This window comes from Puntigrus tetrazona, chromosome 4, assembly GCF_018831695.1.
Source record: "Puntigrus tetrazona isolate hp1 chromosome 4, ASM1883169v1, whole genome shotgun sequence".
In the NCBI taxonomy this organism is placed as follows: domain Eukaryota; kingdom Metazoa; phylum Chordata; class Actinopteri; order Cypriniformes; family Cyprinidae; genus Puntigrus; species Puntigrus tetrazona.
In genome coordinates this window covers 6,791,890-6,813,319 of record NC_056702.1, presented here as the reverse complement: position 1 = coordinate 6,813,319, position 21,430 = coordinate 6,791,890, and the positions used below count along the sequence as shown (strand labels likewise).

The following is a 21,430-nucleotide window of genomic DNA, read 5'->3' as shown; positions in this document are numbered from 1 at the left end:
CGAAATGTTCCCAGATCCAGATATGTAGTAAAAATATCAGTAAAAATCATACCTTTTTTTTGGGCAAAGAAAACAAAAAGGGCATAATTTAATCAACCATTCTGCTCCACTGAGTTTCGTCTGCTGCCATTTTGGGGAGAACGTATTTGACGTAGTGTCACAAAAGTGAAGTTGAGCTACTGATGTCACATGGCCTATTTTACTGATGTATTTACTACGTTTCTGGATCATTTCATTTGCACGGAGGGTCAGATATCTCTCTCATTTCATTTAAATTAGCTTCATTTGTGTTCTGAAGATGATCTTACTACATAAGGGTGACTAATTAATTTATTTTGGGGTGAACTAACGCTTTAAATACTTTAACATAATTTAATACGTTAATATTTAGATGATATTAACATTTTTTTTACATGGTAAGGACATGAATCCTTTGCTACAGGGGTGGTATAAAGCCCTGCACTTTCCTATATTGATTTGTGATGCTCAAATCTGAGCACTGGTCAACTCTAATCCTGAGGTCAATCTCTATTCCAGCCATCTACGCAATGTTACTGAATCAATCCTTAAATCCCAGCTGTAGCCTGTATAAAAGCACAATGCATTATGCTATCGAATCAATACATAAGACAACCTTTTGGAAGAACTCGTAAACATTCGCAAAAGATGCTCACAAACATATTTTAGCCCTACTACCCATATTGTCATGACAAAAAACAAGCCAAAGAGTTTTGTTACAGTCTGGAGTGAAAAAGTTAGTCATACTGTACGTAGGAGGGCCCACATGCCTGAATGTTTTCAATATTTATACCTCATAAATCATATGTCAGGAGTGACACTGTTATTCAATATAACTGTACTGTATTGATCGCACACACAGCGGTGAGTTTGGTCAATTCAAGTCTCTCTTTCTCTCAGCAAGTCTCCGGGCTTTCACCGCTCCATTCAGTCCTTCTTTCTCTTCATCACAGTGAGACTGAACACCCGCCAGACCCTGTCAATCAGGGTTCAGAGGGAGCTCATAAAACACAATGTGTGCAAGGAACTGTCATTATTTATAGTCTATAAAGTGCATTTCATTCGGCCCATAAAATAAGCAGTTCAGACCCGTTTACAAAAATATTTACTACCAGCGTTTTTCAACATTTCTGAATTCACGGTCTTATCAATAATGCTTTATTAGCCCTTTATCGTGAAATTATTGTCACTAATTATTTAAGTATATTTAGTAACATTTCAATCACAAGTAAAGAGCTGTCTTTAAATATTTCTTTTACATAATTATTATTTAATATAATATAATATAATATAATTTTATTTAATGTAACAGTCTGGTCTATTTTATTTTTATTATCATCATTGTACTTATTTTTTACTTTTAACTGTATCATTTTCTATGTTAACACTTTCAACTTTTATTGTCACTATAAAATAAAGTTTATTATTATTATTAGTCATACAGGCATGCCGTACATTGTGTTTCATCTTTAAAAGCTAAGATACATAGGCACATGACTCTAGCAGCGTATTTTTAGAAATCTGTTGGGTTTTCCCTAAACTGATATCATTTTAAGAGTTAAAGAGGAACAGAGGAAAAAGAAAAAGATCCGTTTAAGGTGTCTGTATCAGTTTCAGACGTTGTGAATGTGAATGAGGACAGACAGACGAAAATCTGTGAGAGTGATTTTAGAAAGAACTAAATTACTTTCTTGCCATAAAGATCTGCATCATTACAGATGAATCTGTATACTGATTTACATGAGTAGAAATCATTCATATCTCAAATCCTCAAAAAAACAAGGCTGTATCTGACAATATCTGACACATGATGCCAGTAATTTAAACTGCTTGCATTTTCTTAGTGATTCTTAGCGGTTTGGTTTTCTGGGGCAAAACTGGTAGATACAAAGGAAAATGTTTAAGCTTGTTTTTAAAAGGTACAAATTTCGCTCATTTATATTAGTATTGCACCACTGATAAAGACAAATTTAATCTAATTATTTCCAGAATTGCATTTAATCTAATATTTAATATAACTCATATGAGTGTGTTGTGTCTTTTCACAGTCTCCGATATGAAACTCAAAACATCATTATAGTCTGTCTGGAGTGAGTCTGGGGCATACAGGGGAGCTTGACGTCTTTAAAGCAGGAAGTGGGATTACTTTATGCCTCCATTCTGATTCACAGACATGCTACAGACAGGAACCAGCTGCCAAGGCTTTTGGGAAACTTTTAAAGGCAAAAACGTACTTGTGACTCACATTAGATCAACATTAAACCCTCATCAAAGCATGCAGGAGTGTGTTTGGAACAAGGGAGGATACAGGGTTCACGAAAGAGGCCAGCAGGACAAGAACAGAAACCTGTCCCGCAGGAGAGAAATTTCACAGGGCTTGTGGGCGCCATGACCTCGGAGTTATTTACACCGAGTCATAAAGTCAACACACATCTCTCTAAAGCAGCAAAAAGGCCACAGACCACAGCTCTCAAATACCCATAAATCAGCAGGCTTAAAGCACAATGATTCTACGCCAATTTAAATATTTCACATTTCTCCGTGGTTAGGTTGGTCGGACGTTAGACATTTTGCAACTAGACGCACGTTCTTGAGATGACACCGATATGCTGATGCACAACACAAAGAAGCAGTGTCTGAAAAAGTTTGTTACTTCCTACTGAGGTTGATAATATGACCACAGTTTCAAAATATGCACACTTTATTAGTTGCATATAGACATTGGGTAAAAAAGGGAATAATTAAGATTCGTTTGCCTAATATTTTTGAAAGAAGTCACCTTGCTGACTGGGGCTGCGTTTATCTTAATAAAAATGCATTAAAAAGAGTAATATTGTGAAATGTGATTACAACTTCAAATAATGGTTTTGTATTTTGAATATTTATTCAAATGTTTAAAAAATAATAATTTTCAGGAGCCAATAATTCAGTTTTTAGTGTCACTTTTCATGCTGAAATTATTTATATTACTGAAATATTGTGTATTGAACAGTTAACAAATATACATGATAAATGAATTTATAAACACACACTGAACATGATATGACAACTGGGGGATAGAAAACAACTTTAAACGTTTTTTATGAAAAAATAGCATCGCTAGCAGATTCCCACTCCTAATCATTGCCACCATAAAACCAAATAATTACATCTGCCTTGAACTGTTATGAAGAATGTTATTAATGAGGCATGCATAATTTAACTGCCAACCAGTACAGATCACCGAGACCTGTGGGAAAATAAAAAGACGTGATCATGAAAAGTGAGTGAGAGGTGGTGCACAATGACTGAAACCCCAGTATATAAAACACACTTCATCGTAAATGGACCTGAAAACCATCACAGGACTAAAATGACCCACAATTCAATAGCTTTTTCCAATAACCATGTTATGTAAGGAGACGCTCTCTTGGTGCAAAAGAGGACAGGGCACTAACCTCATCCAGAAAAAACATCCAGCTTCTGCTTTCAATCACTAAATTAGCAGATGACAGGGCTTCCATCCACAGCCAGGCACACCGCATCCAATCACTGAAAGAACAGTGCATTGTGGGGCAGGGAATACATTAGGCTTCATGTTAAAAGTGGGGTAATTGTTACTCAACTGACTGTTGTCCAATTCATCTGCGTGCCGTTGATAAACTTAAAGCATAATTTCTAAGCAGATGCCCTTTTGCCCCATAATGCACTTGGGCTGAACTCACCGGGTCTCCTATATCAGTTTCCATAACGGTCAAACATAAAAGATAACATTCCTTTCCCATAAACAGTCCTAGACTTGAACTCTATACCTCAAAAGCAACACATTTCCTTCTCTGCAAGGGCTTTTATTTGCGGTTAGTGCTGAAGACGGAGGATCGAAAGAGGACAAACAAGCTAAAATAAAGTTCATGAGACGAGACAACGGTGTTGAAACTGAACAAAAGATGTATTATCTTAACCTTATAAGAGAAATAAAACACAGTATTGCCTACACATACAGAAATGCATGCCGGATGTAAACATTCGTCCGATGCATTTTGCAGCCCTGCATTTTTCTCAGTTTGTACGTCATAAATCAAGCCAGACAGGTGGAGCTGAAAAAGCTTATATTTTACTCAGCGCGGCATACAGTACTCTATATAGGAGGCAAACGCATGCCACTTATTTCTTGAAGTTTTCATCACCCAAATCACCATGCTTTATAATATAATTCAATTAAAAGCATGCAGCCTGCGCATCGACTAAATTGGCAGGCATTTATCATACAGCACATGAAATAAATCACTTCTACTAAGAGAAACGAGTCGCTATAGAAGCGGTCCTTCGTGTCATATTGCTGATGGAGCAAAATCAGTTACAGCCCATCATAATCCAATAATTACGCCTTCTAGCTAACATGGGCATTTTAATATTATTCAAGCTTATGGTCACTTCAATTAAGTGGCAAATTTATGCTGCCAAATCTAATCATTTTAACTTAATTTTTTTAATGTAGTAGGCCTAACTACAACGAAGATTATTTGAGTAAACATTTTAAGAATAATTTTGTTACGTGTAACTTTTTTTAATTGTTCGTGAAGTTCACAAGCATTTAAGTGATTTCTTTTTCTGTTATTTAAAATGATGCACATTTAAATCAGTGTGTTTATTGTAGTTTCTTTGTAATGATCGAATCTACACGCGATTTTTGACTGAAAGTCAACCCTGCCACGAACGCCTTCGAAATTTCACTCGCCTGACCACACCTTATCAACACAACCCAGCAGCCGATTGGTTGAAAGAGATCACATGTCGCAATCACATGATGCCTTGAACCTCTGTGGTCCATCTTCAGAAACGTTTGACCTTAATCTCCACTAATCGTTCATCAACCACGGCAAGAGAAAATAGCTCAGAGTCAGCTTATTCATTCTGATGAATAACAAACATGTTAAGACAGAGCAACAGAGATATTTCACACAGTCTGTACTCCCAATGATACGCCGTATCATCATGCAGGATTGATATGAAAAGAAACAGGACACCTGTTGCATTCACCCTGGCAATTCCGGTCGCAGAAACTACTGTTGCACTGAGTTTGTGCCCCTTAAATCAAGCTTAGAATTTATGACGCATTAAAATCAGGACACGAGGCACATGTGGCATATTTGCAGAGCAATTACGGGCATGCAAATGTCTAGCCTGCCATGCCGATGGCAGCTGGTGCAGTGTGCCTATGTAAATATCCAGCATCTGAACTTACTGAGTCACAAACACTCCAAAAGCTATTTATTTCTCTCTTTGTGATCCCCTCTGTGCATTATTGTCCGGTCAATCCATGGCAGATGGTGAAGAGTGCATGGTTAGAAGGCAAAGGTTCATGATGAAGCACAGCTGGCTTGGTGGCATGTACCTGGTGCCTGTTGTGCTTAATCAGCGTTGCTATAAATTCCCATCCAAGAACCCCCAAAAAAGCATTTGATGTGGTTCCACCTGGACTCTGTTCAGAATACAGTTTCACGGGGCATCATTTTGACATAAACAGGTTTAAAATGCAGCAGCCAAACAAAGAAAAAGGCATAAAGCAAGGAACTTAATAAATAAAGCAGTTTTTGTTTACATAATATGTGTGTGGTTACTGTGTATATTTATTACGTATATATAAAAGCAAACACATAAAGTGTATTTACATCATGCATCTATTTATATTCATATAATTATAAAAAATATTTTTATTATAAACATATTTTTCTTAAATATATACGTGCATGTGTTTGTATTTATACATAATGTAAAAAATAACTAATAAAATTAAATATAACAAATATATATATAAAGAACCTGTTTAATGCTCCACAAATGGTTTTCTGTTCCTGATACTCAACTGCATTACACTAGCATTCACAAAGGCTCATTTCTGTCACTACTGCCCTGCGCAAACGCTAATTAAAAATTGCTATGAAAAGCTAAATAGGAAACTATTCTCATCTCACTAAGGGACTTGTGGCTTTGCAGCACACAAAGTAACAGCTGTTATGCACACGTGCATAATAATATCCCATTGCCTGGGACATGAAAGTAAATGTCCCATATTTTCCTATCCATTAATCATCATTCAGTTGTGTCGATGCTAGACCGCCTGCAGGTCACCTATGAAGCCATCAGAGTATTTAAAATCAATGAAAAATTACAATGAATTAGTGCAAAGCACAAACCACTCGTATAATAAATTCTCCTACTACACTGCACTGTGTGAACCAGAAAAATAGCACTAGTGCTGACCTTCAGCAACAATAAAAAAAAAAAAGAACTGCAATAAAATTTGGCAATTAGACAATGTCCTGTAGAGTTATTTTAATATAACTATACAAATAGCACCACTAATCTTATAAACAAACCACATCCGGGCAACATGCTGCATGCATTGTACAGTACATTACACCTAAAGTCCATTAAAACACTGACCAATGCAGTTGACTTGACAATGATCTCTGTTTGGGGGTTTACAATAGTCTTTCATCATGCCTGATATTTTACACACAATTAACAGGAATTTATTAATGTATTATTTTCTTTTTACAACATGAAGTAAATATTCCCTTTTGTGTGTGTGTGTGTGTTTGTCAAGCTCATAAATTTTATTCAACCCTGTTAACCGAGATATTAAAAGTATATAACATTTATGAGAAATTAATTCATTCATAATTAAGGTATTTCTAGGCAGTATATATTTATATATTTAGGCATTATTAAATCATACATAAACAAGGTTATAGTCAGGATCTACTTTTTGGTAACTGGGTTGCAAAAGTTCTGAACACCAAAGAAAAAGAACAGAAAATAGACATTTTTAACATAATACAAATTTAAATTATTATAATTCACGAACGAAAATATTTTATCATATGATTTTGATGTACCAATTTCATGGTAATGCAATGTCTGATCTCAAAATGGTTTGTAGAGCATGGATTTTGAGGTTTTAAGCTTTCAACCGATGAATAATTTATGATTATTTTTTAAAGTGCGATAGGGAAGTCAACTAAACATGACTTTTTCTGACAAAGGTCTGAACTTCTGTTACGATGTAGAGATTTGAGGTGCACTCTTGTTATAACTTAATCTATTACCTTCCTACATAATAGCCTATGTAACAAAAAAACTGGTCAAATGTCTTGACCTTTCCAACGATATACAGCTATAGTTTGTCATGATTAGACTAGGATTTATTTGGAATAGCAAACAAAAAAAACATAAAAGTCTAATATAAATACGCTGACATTTTTAAACCATTTTAAAGAGTTTAGGCCCCATTTGCAGCCTATTAATGGAAAGTGCCATTATTTTATGATATTATTTTCAAAGAGAAACAAAAACCATAAAGAAAGATGCAGTAGCCTAATGAAAGAGCCTTGTTCCCGTTGTCTTTTGTGGGGTATCCTATGACTGCAAACGGTCGTTTTTTTGTCTCCATGCCATGACAGCAGGTCCATCTAGTTCTCAAATAAAAACGAATAAACACCCAAATCAAATATTTACATTACGGAAATGCGCCATAACGAGCAAATATTGAGGATGATGCCTATATAAGAACACCTGCCGGTGACAATTAAACAGACTTTAACGACGGGCCGTTTGTCGACACGACGCGCAAAGAAAGCTGGGTTTTTAAACGGCGTTCGGATTAAACGGACGCGTTTGTGCGACGTTTCACAGAAACGCATCCTTTGTGATCCCTGCCGTACCGCCGCGAAAATCCGCATCATCATCGGTTGCCATGGGAGAAGCACGACTGGATGCTCCTCGTCGACTCAAATACTGCGCATTCTCCCCAGCGGAAAAAAAAAGCGTGACGGGAAGAACGACGCTGCACTTAGGACAACGAAACGCCAAACTCACCGATTCCAGTGATGAATCCTCGAGCTGTCCGGTTTCATGGGACGGCTGTGCGTTCTGGCGTGTTGTTTGTCGGCGCGCGCCGCAGCTTTCCCCTTTCTCTCGCCGCTGTCAAACGCGCAGCGCCGTCCCGCGCACGCTCAGTGCAGGCGCAGCTGCAGCGACGCGACACTAATCAGGGGCCTGCCCGGACCCCTATCCTTCAGAAGAATGCATTTTCGTACACTTCCTACGCTACGCGCATTAGTTATGGTTCAAAAGTTGTTTTGGTTGAATTTAGCCTACTTGGTAAGTCGTAGTCTTATTTAGCTAAAGGATCTGATGCTCCTCAAACTTAAAGAGACAGTTCACCAATATTTTTTTTTTTTTTACAAAGCTTTGGTTTCTTTCTTGCCTGGAATACAAAACAAAGTAGGCTGGGCAAATACGATAAATCTGGTAGCCATATAGTTTTCATTTTCTAGGGGGACGTGCCTTTTGAATTCATCCGTTCGTAATGCGTGACCCTGGGCCACGAAAAACGTAAACGTCGTAAGTGTCCATTTGTGGCCTGCATCGTCTGAATGCCGAGTAAACAAGCTTTTCATCGACGCATGGTTTGTTAGAACAGTATTTGGTAAAGATACGACTTTTTAAATACCTGGAAACCGATTTGACGCCGCGCAAAATTTGCCACACAAAAACGACTTTGTGTAAAAACAGACATATCAAGCAGCAACGCAGCGTTCTGTCTTTTGATGAATTAAATATTATACTGACAAACAGAAGCATCGTTAAAAAACAGCGTCATGGAAAACTTTTAGATGGATGCGATATCAATAACACAACAAAAAAATAAGTGGTCGTGAAGGAAACCAATCTAACTCAAATCTACAATTTTCATTCTACACAATTATCTAAATTACTTCGTCAGAGCCATATTTAGGCATGTGCTGGTGCAGATGGGTAGCGTTGCTTTGTGATTTTTCCCCCTCGGCGCAGGACGTCTGATTTATGGCGGTGGTTTGGCGGTACAAGTGAAAATGAGCATGTTAGTCTTCCCACTGTACGGCGTCATGTCTGATGCCCAGCCACGTCTCCTCAAATTGTGAATAGATGTTTCCACTCACTGTGCACGAAACCATGATTGTTCTCAAGAGTCCCGAACGCCAAGGGACGTCTGTACTATCAGGGAAATATTAAGACTAAGGCACATTGGATGAAGGGGAAAAAAACATACAATAGAGTGGCGTGTGCGGTGAAAAAATAAACATGGAAACTAAACAGTTTCAAGTGTATACATAAACGAGAAAGCCTGCACTGATTGGCTGCTTCAAGTAGAATTGTAGCTCACGTCGTTTCTCTGAGCTAATGCAGGCTGGCTTTGTTTATACGTCCCACTTCCTAAATTGGTTTGCAGGCGGCTTTAAAGACATATATCATCCAGAAATAATCCATACAGTTTGTACCAGAGCCAACCGGTAGGATGGTTGCTTGCTTATATGTTTTTGCTTTTTTCCAGCGGGGGCATATTTCTGGGGTGGGGGTATAAATGCTCAAACAAATAACGAAATGCAGCAGGTTTTATTTTGAAACATTTACTGACAACTATGCTCTCAAATAATACCCTACTCCTTTGTATTAAAAAGATCTTATTATAATTGACTAGTAGATTACCTGCAAAATATAATCTGTACAGATTAATGGCAATAATGCATTTTAGGTATGCATTTTGACTACTCTTTAAATGACTGATGCTTGTTTTAACCCTGCCATTGTTTTCCCCCTAAATTAAGAAGCATGGATCGCATAATAATGCGTTTATTTAAAATATTTGCATGTACATGGCCAATCTGTGTTGAGAATATAGTTCAAGCCAAATGGTTTGATAGAGTAGGAATTTGGAAAAGAAAACAATAAGGAAAAAAAGGGAGAATCAGTAATAATTTACTACCATTTTATGAATATGTATGAAGCATGTGATCCATAAGAAGTAACTGTAATCTGGTTATGAGCATTTATGTAATTGATTATGTAATCAGTTACTGCCCATCCCTGTAAATGAGGCATTATGATCTTAAATAAGACTATTGACATTTAATTATAAAGGAATGGTTAGCATTATTTAATTTATAGGCATAATCTCTCCACTTGGCTTCTACATTACGCCAAATTAATTTCCATAATACGGGTTTGAAAGTGAATGAGTGCTGGAACGGCCGTATTCGCTGCTTTTTAGTCTCTGCAAGTATCATAAACCTTACAGTAGAGAAGTGCAACAAAAGCCTTTTAAACCTGGATCTTGTGAGGAAATGGTTGCTAGGGAACAGTTGTAGAATAGCGATATATCACACTTTATATATGAATTTAGAAAGTAGAAGAGTAAGACAATTCAGAAGCACAAATAAGACGCAAAACACACTTGCTGCTACAGAAAAATAATAAAATAAATAATAAAACGATCGGTGAGGAGGCAACAGTCCGGACGTTCGTTGCCTGCCTGAGAGGATTCTGGGAGGTGGATGATGCAAGAGTGGAGACATGGTCCTATCTGCTGCTAGTCGATCAATGGATCTATCAGTCAGTGACTTTCTCAGCTGAAAACACACACACACACACACCTTTAACACATCTAGCATCTGTGTGCTTACGGATCATGACAAAAACTGCACGATTGTAACAAACCTTGAGAAGGTGCAATCCAGTTTAAAAATAGTCCAATTAAAAAGAACGAAGAGGGCATTTCCGTGCACAGCTGTTTGGTTAGAGGAACAGTTTGCCGTCTCTCACATACACGGCATCTCCCAGTACCACTGAAATGCAATTTTGAGCATATTTCTATCAAATATAGCCTCGTCTCGCACTCACCTGTGGGATTTGACACATCACTGAGCGTTTCCATGGATAAAACACATTCCTCGCTTCGGGTTAGGCTGCGTAGCTGAGAAAATAACCAACTCACTGACCTTTTTTATCTAACGGTGGTCTACGTGACAGATTTTCTGTCTACACTGTAAAAAAAAGATTTTTTTTTTTTTTTCAAAGTTGTAAATACATCAGAATTACTGTTTTAAATAAAAATACTACTTTAAAGTCTTTTACTTTAAAATGTTGTATAATTCAGCGCCACTTGCCTTTCTTTTTCTATTTCTGTGAAAATTGCATCTACGCCATTTTTTAGCGTATAAGCGCTGTCTCTTTTATACTTCTCATAAGGCTACAAATTAAAATATGTCTGAGAATATCTTCACTTTTTACTGCATAGTTGACAGGCTGCTAAAATACCAGTCAAATCAATTTTGCAATTGGAAAAGGCTATTAAATACTCCCAGATTATTAATTACAAATGGAATTAAGTGTAGATATACACACCTTCCAGCCAAAATAAACTGATAAATGCTATTTAATTTGGGGATTGCCATGCAATGATAGGTGCTCTTTACCATTATTAGAAGGTTATGTGTTATGTGACACCTTTAGAGGCAAATCTATAAAACTCAAATCCATGTGGTTTAAAATCATTTATTTCTCTTCATAATCATTAGGGAATACATTTTAAGGTGTTAGGAAAATGCCATTTTTGAATCAAGCTGTTAAAACCATATCTACAACACTGTTGTATTTTTACTCACTGCATTCAAGGATTGATATTTTACAATATTATACACTCAGTCTGAACGGTACCAATAAATTATGTAAAATATTTTCCAGCCAAGTGCACACAGAAGCAAATAAAAATGCATACCGAGGCATTCGAACATAATACGCAAAATCAACAATTGTTTCATTAGTATTTTCACAATTAATGCAAACCGTCTTCAGCAATAACACAATTTAATGTTTTCGAAACATTGTGTGCAAAGTCTTTAAAACATCAGTGCCGTCGCATCCCATTGCAGAGGGTTGATAATTTGAATTTAAATAAAAGTTTGGTTGAAAATTATACACACACACACACACTTTAGTCTGTGAGTTCAGCAGCTTTCCCTGTGCTCACTACAGTACTGTCAATTCAGTCGACTATTACTAAAGGTTTTCCCAAGGAGAGATACCACACAACAGCAACCTTATCCTATTGCAAACGAATGGATCAAAATAACATTAGTACATCCCAAATGAAAAGCAGCAAATATAAGTGCTAGCTAGTCAGTGCTGCCACTAACATGCTTCATCTTCGTTTCAAACAAGATGTTCTTACAATACCAACAAAAAAAACGTAAAATCCAACTAAAACTTTTTCAATCTTCTTATGTGCTCATCAATGTGAGGCAACAGACTTGATTCCCTGTTTTGTACTGTCATATGGCAACATATGTAACACGCATTTCCACCTTGTCATATGATAACCAGACAATGGAGAAGGTCAGTGGTTGTGCTAGTTTGTTTTAGAGTGCGGGTTTCAGAGTTTGGAGCGAAAAGGAACGCCATCGTACATGTCGGCTTTAAGTTGGGCCCATTCGGCCAGCTTCTGGACGATGCTCTTTTCTTGAGCGAGAACAGCGGCCACTTTCTTTAACTTATTCTCGTTACGCTCCAGGTAGCGCCGACCCTCAGCTTGCAGGAAGTCCAGCCTCTCCTGTCGGTTCTCGTCCAATGAGATGTCTTCACTCATGTAAGGGTTAAAACGAAAATAAGTGTTCGGGGGGAGCAGGGCATCCAGCATTGTGTGGACCTCTGCAGGAGAAGAAGAAGAGGTTTATGCGGTGACGAATGATAGAATAATAGCAATGCTTTATCATCTATTTATTACTTTTATGTATCGCGTGCCCCCATCAGCTCACCTTCGGTGTCAGTGGCGCTGCTGATGACATTGGTGAGTTTGGTCTTCAGGCTGGTATAAGTGCTCGAGCTGGTCTTGCCTATGGTTTCGTATCGGCCTGTTCCCAGAGACACCACACACTGCACAGGTGTGTTGGGCCACAAACACTTGCTCTCATGGATGGCCAGAGCGGTGGGGTTGTTGATCAAGAGACCACCGTCCTGGATAAAATCAGCAATCAATCAAACTTGAACAACATCACGACCAGGTATCACGTGTGCTCTACTGGAGACACTAAAATGTATTATTTAAAAGAAATAACTGCTTCTATTCTTGTCCAAAAGCAAGGCTTCCTTGTGGAAATCTGGGTTATTCTTTGAAACACTAGAGGTACGACATAAAAGAGGTGAATTTGCATTTCTAGCTGATATGATTATGGGAATCATCACTGTGGAGTATAATGGACGCAGGATCTCTCCTCTGCAGGAGACGTGGGTAGATGTGTTCATTTCACCTGAGGCATCTGAAATCCATTTTACTTGGCATCATCCTTCTCTGTTTCCATGCCTCCCTTAAGGAGCACATCAGAGAAGCAAGATGAAATCGTCCACTAGACAGCATCCCTCATTTCTTTAGTATGCCCTACATTTTGGTGACACGGATACTGATACGTATCAGTGCCCTGCAAGCTGCTTTCCGAGTCAAAGATAACGAATGATACCTCATCAAAGCAATCAAAAGATAATTGAAGAGATATTACATTCTCATGGCTTTCAGAACCTGTGTGACTTTCTGTCTTCTGTAGAACACAAAAGGAGATGTTTAGCAGAATGTCCAGGCTGCTCTACTCCACATGATTAAAGTAAACCACGTCTTAAGTTTAGGTGTTACTCTCAAAAATTGCATTAGAACACTTGGAACATAATGCACAAGTTATTTAGCCTACTTTTGTGGTACTTTTTATGCTGTTGTTTTTTTTTTTTTAAAAGACACCACTTTGTATAATAGTTAACTAAAACTACGATAAATGAATAAATGAGTAAACAAACAAATATACTTATGTTATTTGAACAAAGGGATAAAATGAATGTTACCTGAAATACAGAAAAACGTATTAGCTAGTTCTCATTTTCATTTAGTTTAACTAATGTACTAAAATAACAAACTAAAACTGAAATATAAATTGATAAAAACTACACGTACATCATGAAAAACAACAAAAAAAGGATGAAAAAAAATAATTTCGTGTTCCACAGGATAATGAAAATCGTATTGCCTTAATCAATGATGAGTTCTTTCATTTTGGGGTAAACTCTTCTTTTACCGAAAGAATCAATGAATCAATGAATCAATCAGCGAAGAAGAAAAACAAACAAACAGTTGAGGACTGACTTCTTGTTTGATGGTAGAGAGTCCTTGAGGAGAGCATGCATAACAGATTACAGGCTTGGCATGCGGAGAAGGAACTGAAGAGCTATTCAGAGCAAGAAAGAGAGGGAGAACGAGCGAGATATAGAGAGAGGTTCTGCCATCGGTGGCATTCGGAGTCCGGGCATCGAGTGCTCTGTTGGCAACAGGTTTTAGAGCCAAGAGCCTCCACTACATTTGCATTTTAATGAGGACACATTCATCCCACACAGTAAAAACATACATCAAAACATCGCACGGCAGCTTTGAATGCGGAATTATGGGAAGATTAACCTATTGAATGAGCATTAAGTGGGTTTGCTCGGCCCTTAGGCCAAAAAAAAATTGAATCAGCTACACTGACTATTAGATGAAAAATGAATACCATCTAAAAATGGCTCATCTTGTTCGCCAATAAATTAGGCCTTCCCTGAGGACAATGTCACTCCAAATTTCTCATCTAGTGTTCTCCAAAGAACATTTGACCACAAAATGAGAATTATATCTGATGGGCGCAGCAAAACGTGGGTCAATGGTACATAAGAGTGTCCCTTATAAAGAAAGGGAAGAAGCACCGTAACACTTTGATTTGGTGGACAAAGGTTTTTCAACTATTAAAAAAAATTGAAGATTTTGTTGAAATTATGACAGACGACTTGATAAGTTTTTCGAGAATATTTTTTCTTTGTTATGATATTAAGATATTTTTACCTTTATGGCCAAAAAAAAGTCCAAATTAATTTTATTTGAGAAATGAATGTATTTTGAACAAATTAATAGTCTAAAAATACGAATTTACAAATGAACAGAAAAAAAAAATGTATTTATACATTTATTTATGCTCCCCAAAAATATCAAAATTAATTTCAATTCAGAATTAAACTGTATTTTATGTGTTTCAAGAATAAAATATATACATTCGTAAATATACAACAGATTTATTACTTACGATCCCTCACATGCTGCTTCATCCCACCATTTCTAATAACAGGCCCATCTTCCTATTGACCTCAGAACTCATCGGACTCTGAATGAATCTGGGCATTCATTTAGCTCGGTGACCAACAGCTTTATTGGCCTTTTTGGGACAACAGGGACATTGTGAAAAGCTGTATGCGAACTTGGTGGGTGTCAATAGGCAGACGGACAGAATGACGCCTTCCTGATGGTCTCAACGGGCTCCGCTGAGGGCTACGATTCAACATTAACGTCTGCCGCTTGGCTAAAGAAACCTCAGGCTGTGAGGGTGCGTTCAGTGTGGCAGCGGTGGGAGCGTGCCAGTTTGAGCTGGATGAAGACGGGCAGAGAGGCGAAAAGACCTGACAGCTACTCAAGGGCAACGCAGACAGACGAACAATTCAAAATCGTACACTCTCTCTTACAAATCTGCTTTGCGTACGCACAAAAATGGACGCATATTGCAAATTTGCAGCCGCACTTCAAAGCCACGATGAGATTTTGAGAGAAGCGGATCAGAGAAGTGATCCTAAATAATCTCTCTGACAGGAATCTCTTCAAACAGCAATCTGAGAGCCACTTTAAGACGGCCCAACTGAAGTGCCCTAAGTGACGGCACTCAAGAACAACACTAATGAGTCTGAATGCGCTGCATGAGACAGCACAGGAAATAGCCTGAGTGCATGTATGTGCAGAGTTCGCTTTTCCTCCCTCTTCTTCTGACAAGAACCTAAAAGGCTTTGTAATGATTTTCAATAGTGCAAGATGTCTAGATGTCTGAGCAAGAACGACGTCGCAAATAGTCAGAGCACATGGGTCTTAGCATGTTAAAAAAGTCATAATAATTAGCCTTAAGGATTAGTTGCATTTGGATTAGTTAAAAGCAAAACAGAATGTAAAATACGCAGACCAGACTTTGCAAGCTTTACCTGGTGGAGGTCATTCCCTAGAACAAATTCCTGGAAGTATCCTGGAGCAGCGGAGGATGCTCGAATGGCCTGCCACATTTTATGCTGGCAGTCGCCCAAGTAGTGTGAACGAACCCCTGGCAGGAAGTTATAATTCCTGAATACATACGCCTTCAGCGGCAGGCCTCTGTTCACTATGGTGCTCACCGCTGACACCTAGAGGGAGCATTGAGGGATTTAACTAAAACCTTATAAGACAAGAATAGCATTGTTTTACAAGTATATACTGAAACGCACCTTAGGGCATTTAGGGTTCTTGGAAGTTTCAATCATTAGTCCAGGCCCCAATCTTTCTCTGTTGAGAATAAACAGAACGTTAAAATAAAACAAAATGTAAACAGTAAACGAGCAACACACTGTACTACAATCACTGCATAATCTCTATTTATTCATTTGTTTATTTCAGTGTTGTTTTATATGTCTCTTCACCTCTGTTATTTTATTAAAATACTAAACTATTTTTTTAATTATTATTTATTTTTGCTTTTATTTCAGTATAGTTTTATTTGATTATATTACATTAATTTAATTACATTGTTATTATTTATTCCCTATTGTTTATATACCTATATTATTATTATTATATTATTTATTCTTATTTATTTATTTAATTTTATTTATTCTTATTTATTTTATTTTATTTATTTATTTTCCCCATTTATATTTTCAGCTCCAAACTATTGTGGCACTTTACAATGACAATAAATAATAATAATAATTAAAAAAAAAAAGAATAAATAATAAAATTATTCTTACTTGAGAATCTCTTCCCAGATCTGGCTGTCATAGTACGCATGACTCCAGCCCATTTTCACTGTGCCCACAATCAAGTTCTGTTTAAAGACATCCGTTCCCAACTTCCGATAGAGTTCCTCACACTCATCCAGAGGGATCTGGAACACACCCAGCATAAAGGCCAGGATAGCCCCTAAGGAAAAAGAAATTCGCAGATTAAGGAAGTTTCATTCCTATTTCTAACAGACGTTTTCCAAGCAGTTACAATGTCATACCTGTACTAACTCCACATATGTAGTCAAAGAGCTGGTAGATGGGCTTCCCGGTCAAACTCTCCAGCCTGTGCAAAGCCTGTAATGCAACCAGACCCCTACAAAACAAGTACATCAAATTACAGGCCTGCACGCATAGCACTTCACTGCACATATAAGACTAGAACATGAAAGATTTTTTTTTAGCATTTTACATATAAACCTGTATGCAAATGTGTGTACAAGGTATAAATACATTGTCACGGTTTATTTAAATTTTTTTTTTTACTATTTTTAATTACATTTGCTGCTCACTTAAATTCAAAACACATACTCCATGCTATACACAAAATTTGACATTACACATATTATTATTTTTTTGCTAAGATAAAGCAAATCACATTTTAGGAATATCACATTCCATCGCTGTGGATTATTATTTATTATGCACTTATTTAGTTTTTAATACATGTTTTATCTTATTTTATTTTTGGTCAAATCGTGGCAAATTTAAAGTATGAAAATAAGCCTCCAATGACAGACATCTAAAGGGATTGCAAAATTGTGTCAGTTCTATTTTTGGATGACCTACTTTTAAGTAAATTTGGGCTGACCTACTTTTATCTTAAAGTACTTTCACAATCTGTTAACTTTAGGTTAATCATTTTCCCCCAGCTGTCGTGTGTCTCACCTGGTCCCTCCTCCGTCGATGGAGAGAACACGTATCCCTCTGCCTTTGACCGGGTCAGTGTAGCCCACCAGGGCCAGAGCCTGTCTCACGGCAGCCTGCAGATTGACGTCTCTTGCCTGCCTCAAACGCAGCAGACACGGGATGACCTTCTCCTACAGCCAACGAAATGAAACACAGAACTTACTGACGGAGATTACGAAGTACAAAAATAAACTATAGCAGATGTTTGGACACAAACGTACAGTGACGGCCACCCCTCTGGTCTCAGGAAACTCCAGCAGATGAAAGCTCAGTTCCTCCACCCTGCTGATGGTGATCTTCACATCAGTGACCCGCTGAAGACTCTTGACCAGTGCTCTGGTTCGGTTATCCACACTAACACGTGCTATAATCTACAGACACACACAGAGCAGATACATTTAATCCTTAAACATTAATCAATTAACTAAAGTATACATTAATCAATTAACTAATTATATATATATATATATATATATATATATATATATATATATATATATATATATATATATATATATATATATATATATATATATATATATATATATATATATATATATATATATAATTAAAACACACACAGTATATATTTAGAATTTATTTACATCTAAATACGTTTACATATTTATTTTCTAATTATATAAGAATATATTTGATATATAAACATAACATTTTGTTAAGTATGTACATGCAAGTGTTTGTATCTAGCTAAGCCGTCTTTCACTCTATTTAAATTACAGTGATATTAATCTACCTTCTCCCTCTGAGACAGAAGTCTCTGCGCTTTCTCTTCTGCTTCTTTTTTCTCCTTGCTTTCTGCACTCTTTCCATCCTGGGACGGCGCAAGTTCAGAGGTTTTGTCCTTCTCCGCTGTGCCACTCTTTGAATCCGCTCTGAACTTTGGGACGAGGGGAGCGATGTAGTTTCCTACGAAAGCCTGGACGCTGGGCCTGGGGTAGGACAGATAGTGACTGATGCCTTTTCTCGGCGATATGGGGATGGTTGTAACACCCTCATCCGGAGCTGGAGCAGAAGGGGCTTGTGGACTTGGGACAGAGCCGTCCTTGTCAAGAGCAGGGGGGGTGTCTGGTGTGGATCTATGGGACGCGGGCACCGCCATTAGGATGTGATCCTTGCTAGGCGGCATCGGAGGTGTCGAGGACGCCGTGTCACGTGACCTTTTGTCATTTTGTGAGTCGCTTCCGAAGTAGTTATTGACATGTTCAGCCAGGTGATTGTACGTTTCATCCATGTTGGTCGTGAACGCCGTGGGCTGAAAACGTTGCAGGGTTTGCAAACTGCTGACAGACTTTGGGGCTTCTTTATGAGGTTCAATATCTTTTTTCACCTCTTTCTCCCTGGGCGACTCGGGTGCCGCCATGGTCACGACAGCCCCGGCCTCTGCCTCGGGACATTCCACTTTAACCTCTACGGTTTTGCCTTGGGGTTTGAAGCGTGTGATCTTGGCGAGGAGGTCGGTGTTCACCGTTCCGCTCACGGCTTTGGTAACGGTGTCCAGTGTGCTCCTGATGCGCGACATGCGGCGAGGTTACTCGAGGGAATTCTGGGATATTCCTTGAGGAAACAGACGTGTGCGTATATGTGTGTGTGTGTGTGGATTGGCATCAGAGCTGCTGAGCCCTGCAGAGATCAGTCAGAGCTTTAGGCATCTCACATCCACTACGCAAGGACTCCATGATAACACACGAGGTAGGAGATTTTCTCATTTTAAAGGCGACCTGTAACGAGAAAGATCGTTATTTGTTATTATTAAATTAATAATGTTTAATATTAGGAAATCGCACGTAAGAAACCATCCAGAAAATCTTAGTATCTGCAAAGCATTATGCTAAAAATAGTCAAAACCCTTGAGCAACTACACACCATCAATAACAATATTTAATAACCCGAAGGCATTATAATAATGAAGGTATTTTCTAAATAAAGACAATGTGTTTGAAGCATGAACAGAATGAGAGCTTAATTATTGTAAAAAAAAAGTATTAAAAAGGTAGTTTTTAGTTAATACATAAAATATTAAAATTTTATCTGATTTATTAAATAATATTTTATTATTAATAGATAATTATAAGAATTATAAATTGCCCACCATAATATTTAAAGTGAGTGAGTATAATAAAAAAGTTATATATATATATATATATATATATATATATATATATATATATATATATATATATATATATATATATATATATATATATAAACGTATATTTTGCATAAAGATAGATGGGCATAGGTAAATACGAATTACAATTATTATGTATGATTAAAAATAAAATGATTAAAACTAGCATAATGATAAAGGGTTTCACAATGCCAAAAGAATAATAATGGTTTTGACAATAGGCCTAATTTTCTGTATGCAACTTCATTGTATTATTTGATTAAGTTTTTGAACATAGGTTTTGATTATTCATTTATGAGTCAGGGAAACTCCCAGTGGTTAACAGCTAACGTTAGACGGGCGTTTCTATGAATAACCATTTAAAATCTGGGTTTGTTGATGATACAAAGAATGTCACACAAATATAAGTAAAAAGGCGTTAATAGTGGACCGCTAAAAACAAAACGTCGCGTTTTGGTGCGCCGGCGGCCATCACCATGGCAACCGACGTCAACATTTCAGAAACGCTGACGACTATGGAGACGGACGAGGCGAATAACGCGCAAAGCGGACGTGCGATCAAAAACATCGACTGGATTCCGTGCAAAGACTTCACGGTCGAGATCGGAGAGCAACAGATCAGACAGTATATGGACACATGGGAGATAGAGACGCCCGGCTGGCTCTACAGCGTGAGGTTTCTCCGGCAGACGGAGCTGGAGTTTAAGACGCAGTTCCAGTACGAAGCCAAATGGAGCACGCCGACCCCAAGCGCCCCGATCCCGAGAGCCACGGCCAGCGTGTATTTCACCATAGAGATCTCCAAAGCAAAGCCAAACACTCTGCCCGTGGACGTTCACTTCCTCGTCGAAAGCAAAAGGTCCGAACACATTCCGGGACAAACGAGGTTCAGGGAGAAATGGCTGATGGATGTCATTGAGAGCAAGGCTTTGCTGATGGACACCGTTGACTTTTAATACTTGTCGTCTACACTCGCTGTTTACAAACGATCACTTTCAATGTCGAATGATTTAACTTGCGCTTCATGCGCAAATACTGTAGCGTCACAAAAATATCTCGTATTTACAACAGCGCGCTGTTTCTGTGTACCGCGAATTCTCTTAAACGCCAAATGACTAAATAATAGCAAAATAATAAATTGTTATCTCTATATAAAGTGAATATGTTTATAGACATAGCAGGTTCTTGCTCGTGAGATCGTGTTATGATGTTCAAGAGGCTGCTCTTTGGACCAATGGTGTTGTTTTGATCAGATAAGGCTGCATAAAAGAAACAATTCTGCTCTTTTAAGCCGGAGCTTGAAGTGTTAAGCATACAAATAAGAAGACGTACCCGCTGATTCCTTATTACTCGCTGTCATTTCGCTAGAAATATCTAGAATACGGAGAGGTGTGCGGATCCCAAATAAACAGTTTGACAGGAAGCGTTCAGAAACAGTTAAGATGACGTGATGTGCGCGCAGCCAATCAGAGCGCCTCGAGTCTCCTCTTCTTTTCTTTTGATGGGAGGCACAAAAACAAACGAGAAACGGTGCACTGCCAACTACTGGGAGTATGTGAAACAAAATAACTCAAAAAAAAAAAAAAAAAAAAAAGAAAAAAAGAGAGAGAGACCGTGTTATATATTCTATGTAAGCTT

General features: G+C 37.8%; 3 protein-coding genes across 15 annotated transcripts in view; 1 reads left to right on the top strand and 2 right to left on the bottom strand.

The window, feature by feature from the left end:
• Window positions 1-8,058, bottom strand: part of nrcama (neuronal cell adhesion molecule a) — a 47,737-nt gene extending 39,679 nt beyond the window's left edge. For 5 of the 13 annotated variants that reach the window (XM_043236928.1, XM_043236935.1, XM_043236932.1 and 2 more), the window contains exon 1: window positions 7,879-8,052. The gene's annotated coding sequence lies outside the window, so the exon portion shown is untranslated. Of the gene's footprint in view, window positions 1-7,878 lie in introns of all 13 variants that reach the window. The other 8 variants (XM_043236941.1, XM_043236942.1, XM_043236940.1 and 5 more) reach the window with 5 other exon arrangements.
• A 3,304-nt stretch (window positions 8,059-11,362) lies between these two features.
• Window positions 11,363-21,268, bottom strand: pnpla8 (patatin-like phospholipase domain containing 8). Its single transcript, XM_043237093.1, has 10 exons — window positions 21,125-21,268; window positions 18,398-19,382; window positions 17,865-18,014; window positions 17,623-17,774; window positions 16,956-17,050; window positions 16,702-16,873; window positions 16,183-16,240; window positions 15,907-16,101; window positions 12,636-12,834; window positions 11,363-12,528 (listed from the first exon to the last, which is right to left on the bottom strand). Exons 2-10 carry the CDS (start codon window positions 19,181-19,183, stop codon window positions 12,254-12,256), a joined length of 2,082 nt encoding a protein of 693 aa, XP_043093028.1. The 5' UTR covers window positions 19,184-19,382; window positions 21,125-21,268; the 3' UTR covers window positions 11,363-12,253.
• Window positions 19,885-20,953, top strand: akap14 (A-kinase anchoring protein 14). The gene has a single exon (XM_043237094.1). It carries the CDS (start codon window positions 20,269-20,271, stop codon window positions 20,746-20,748), a length of 480 nt encoding a protein of 159 aa, XP_043093029.1. The 5' UTR covers window positions 19,885-20,268; the 3' UTR covers window positions 20,749-20,953.
• Window positions 21,269-21,430: the final 162 nt, after the last annotated feature.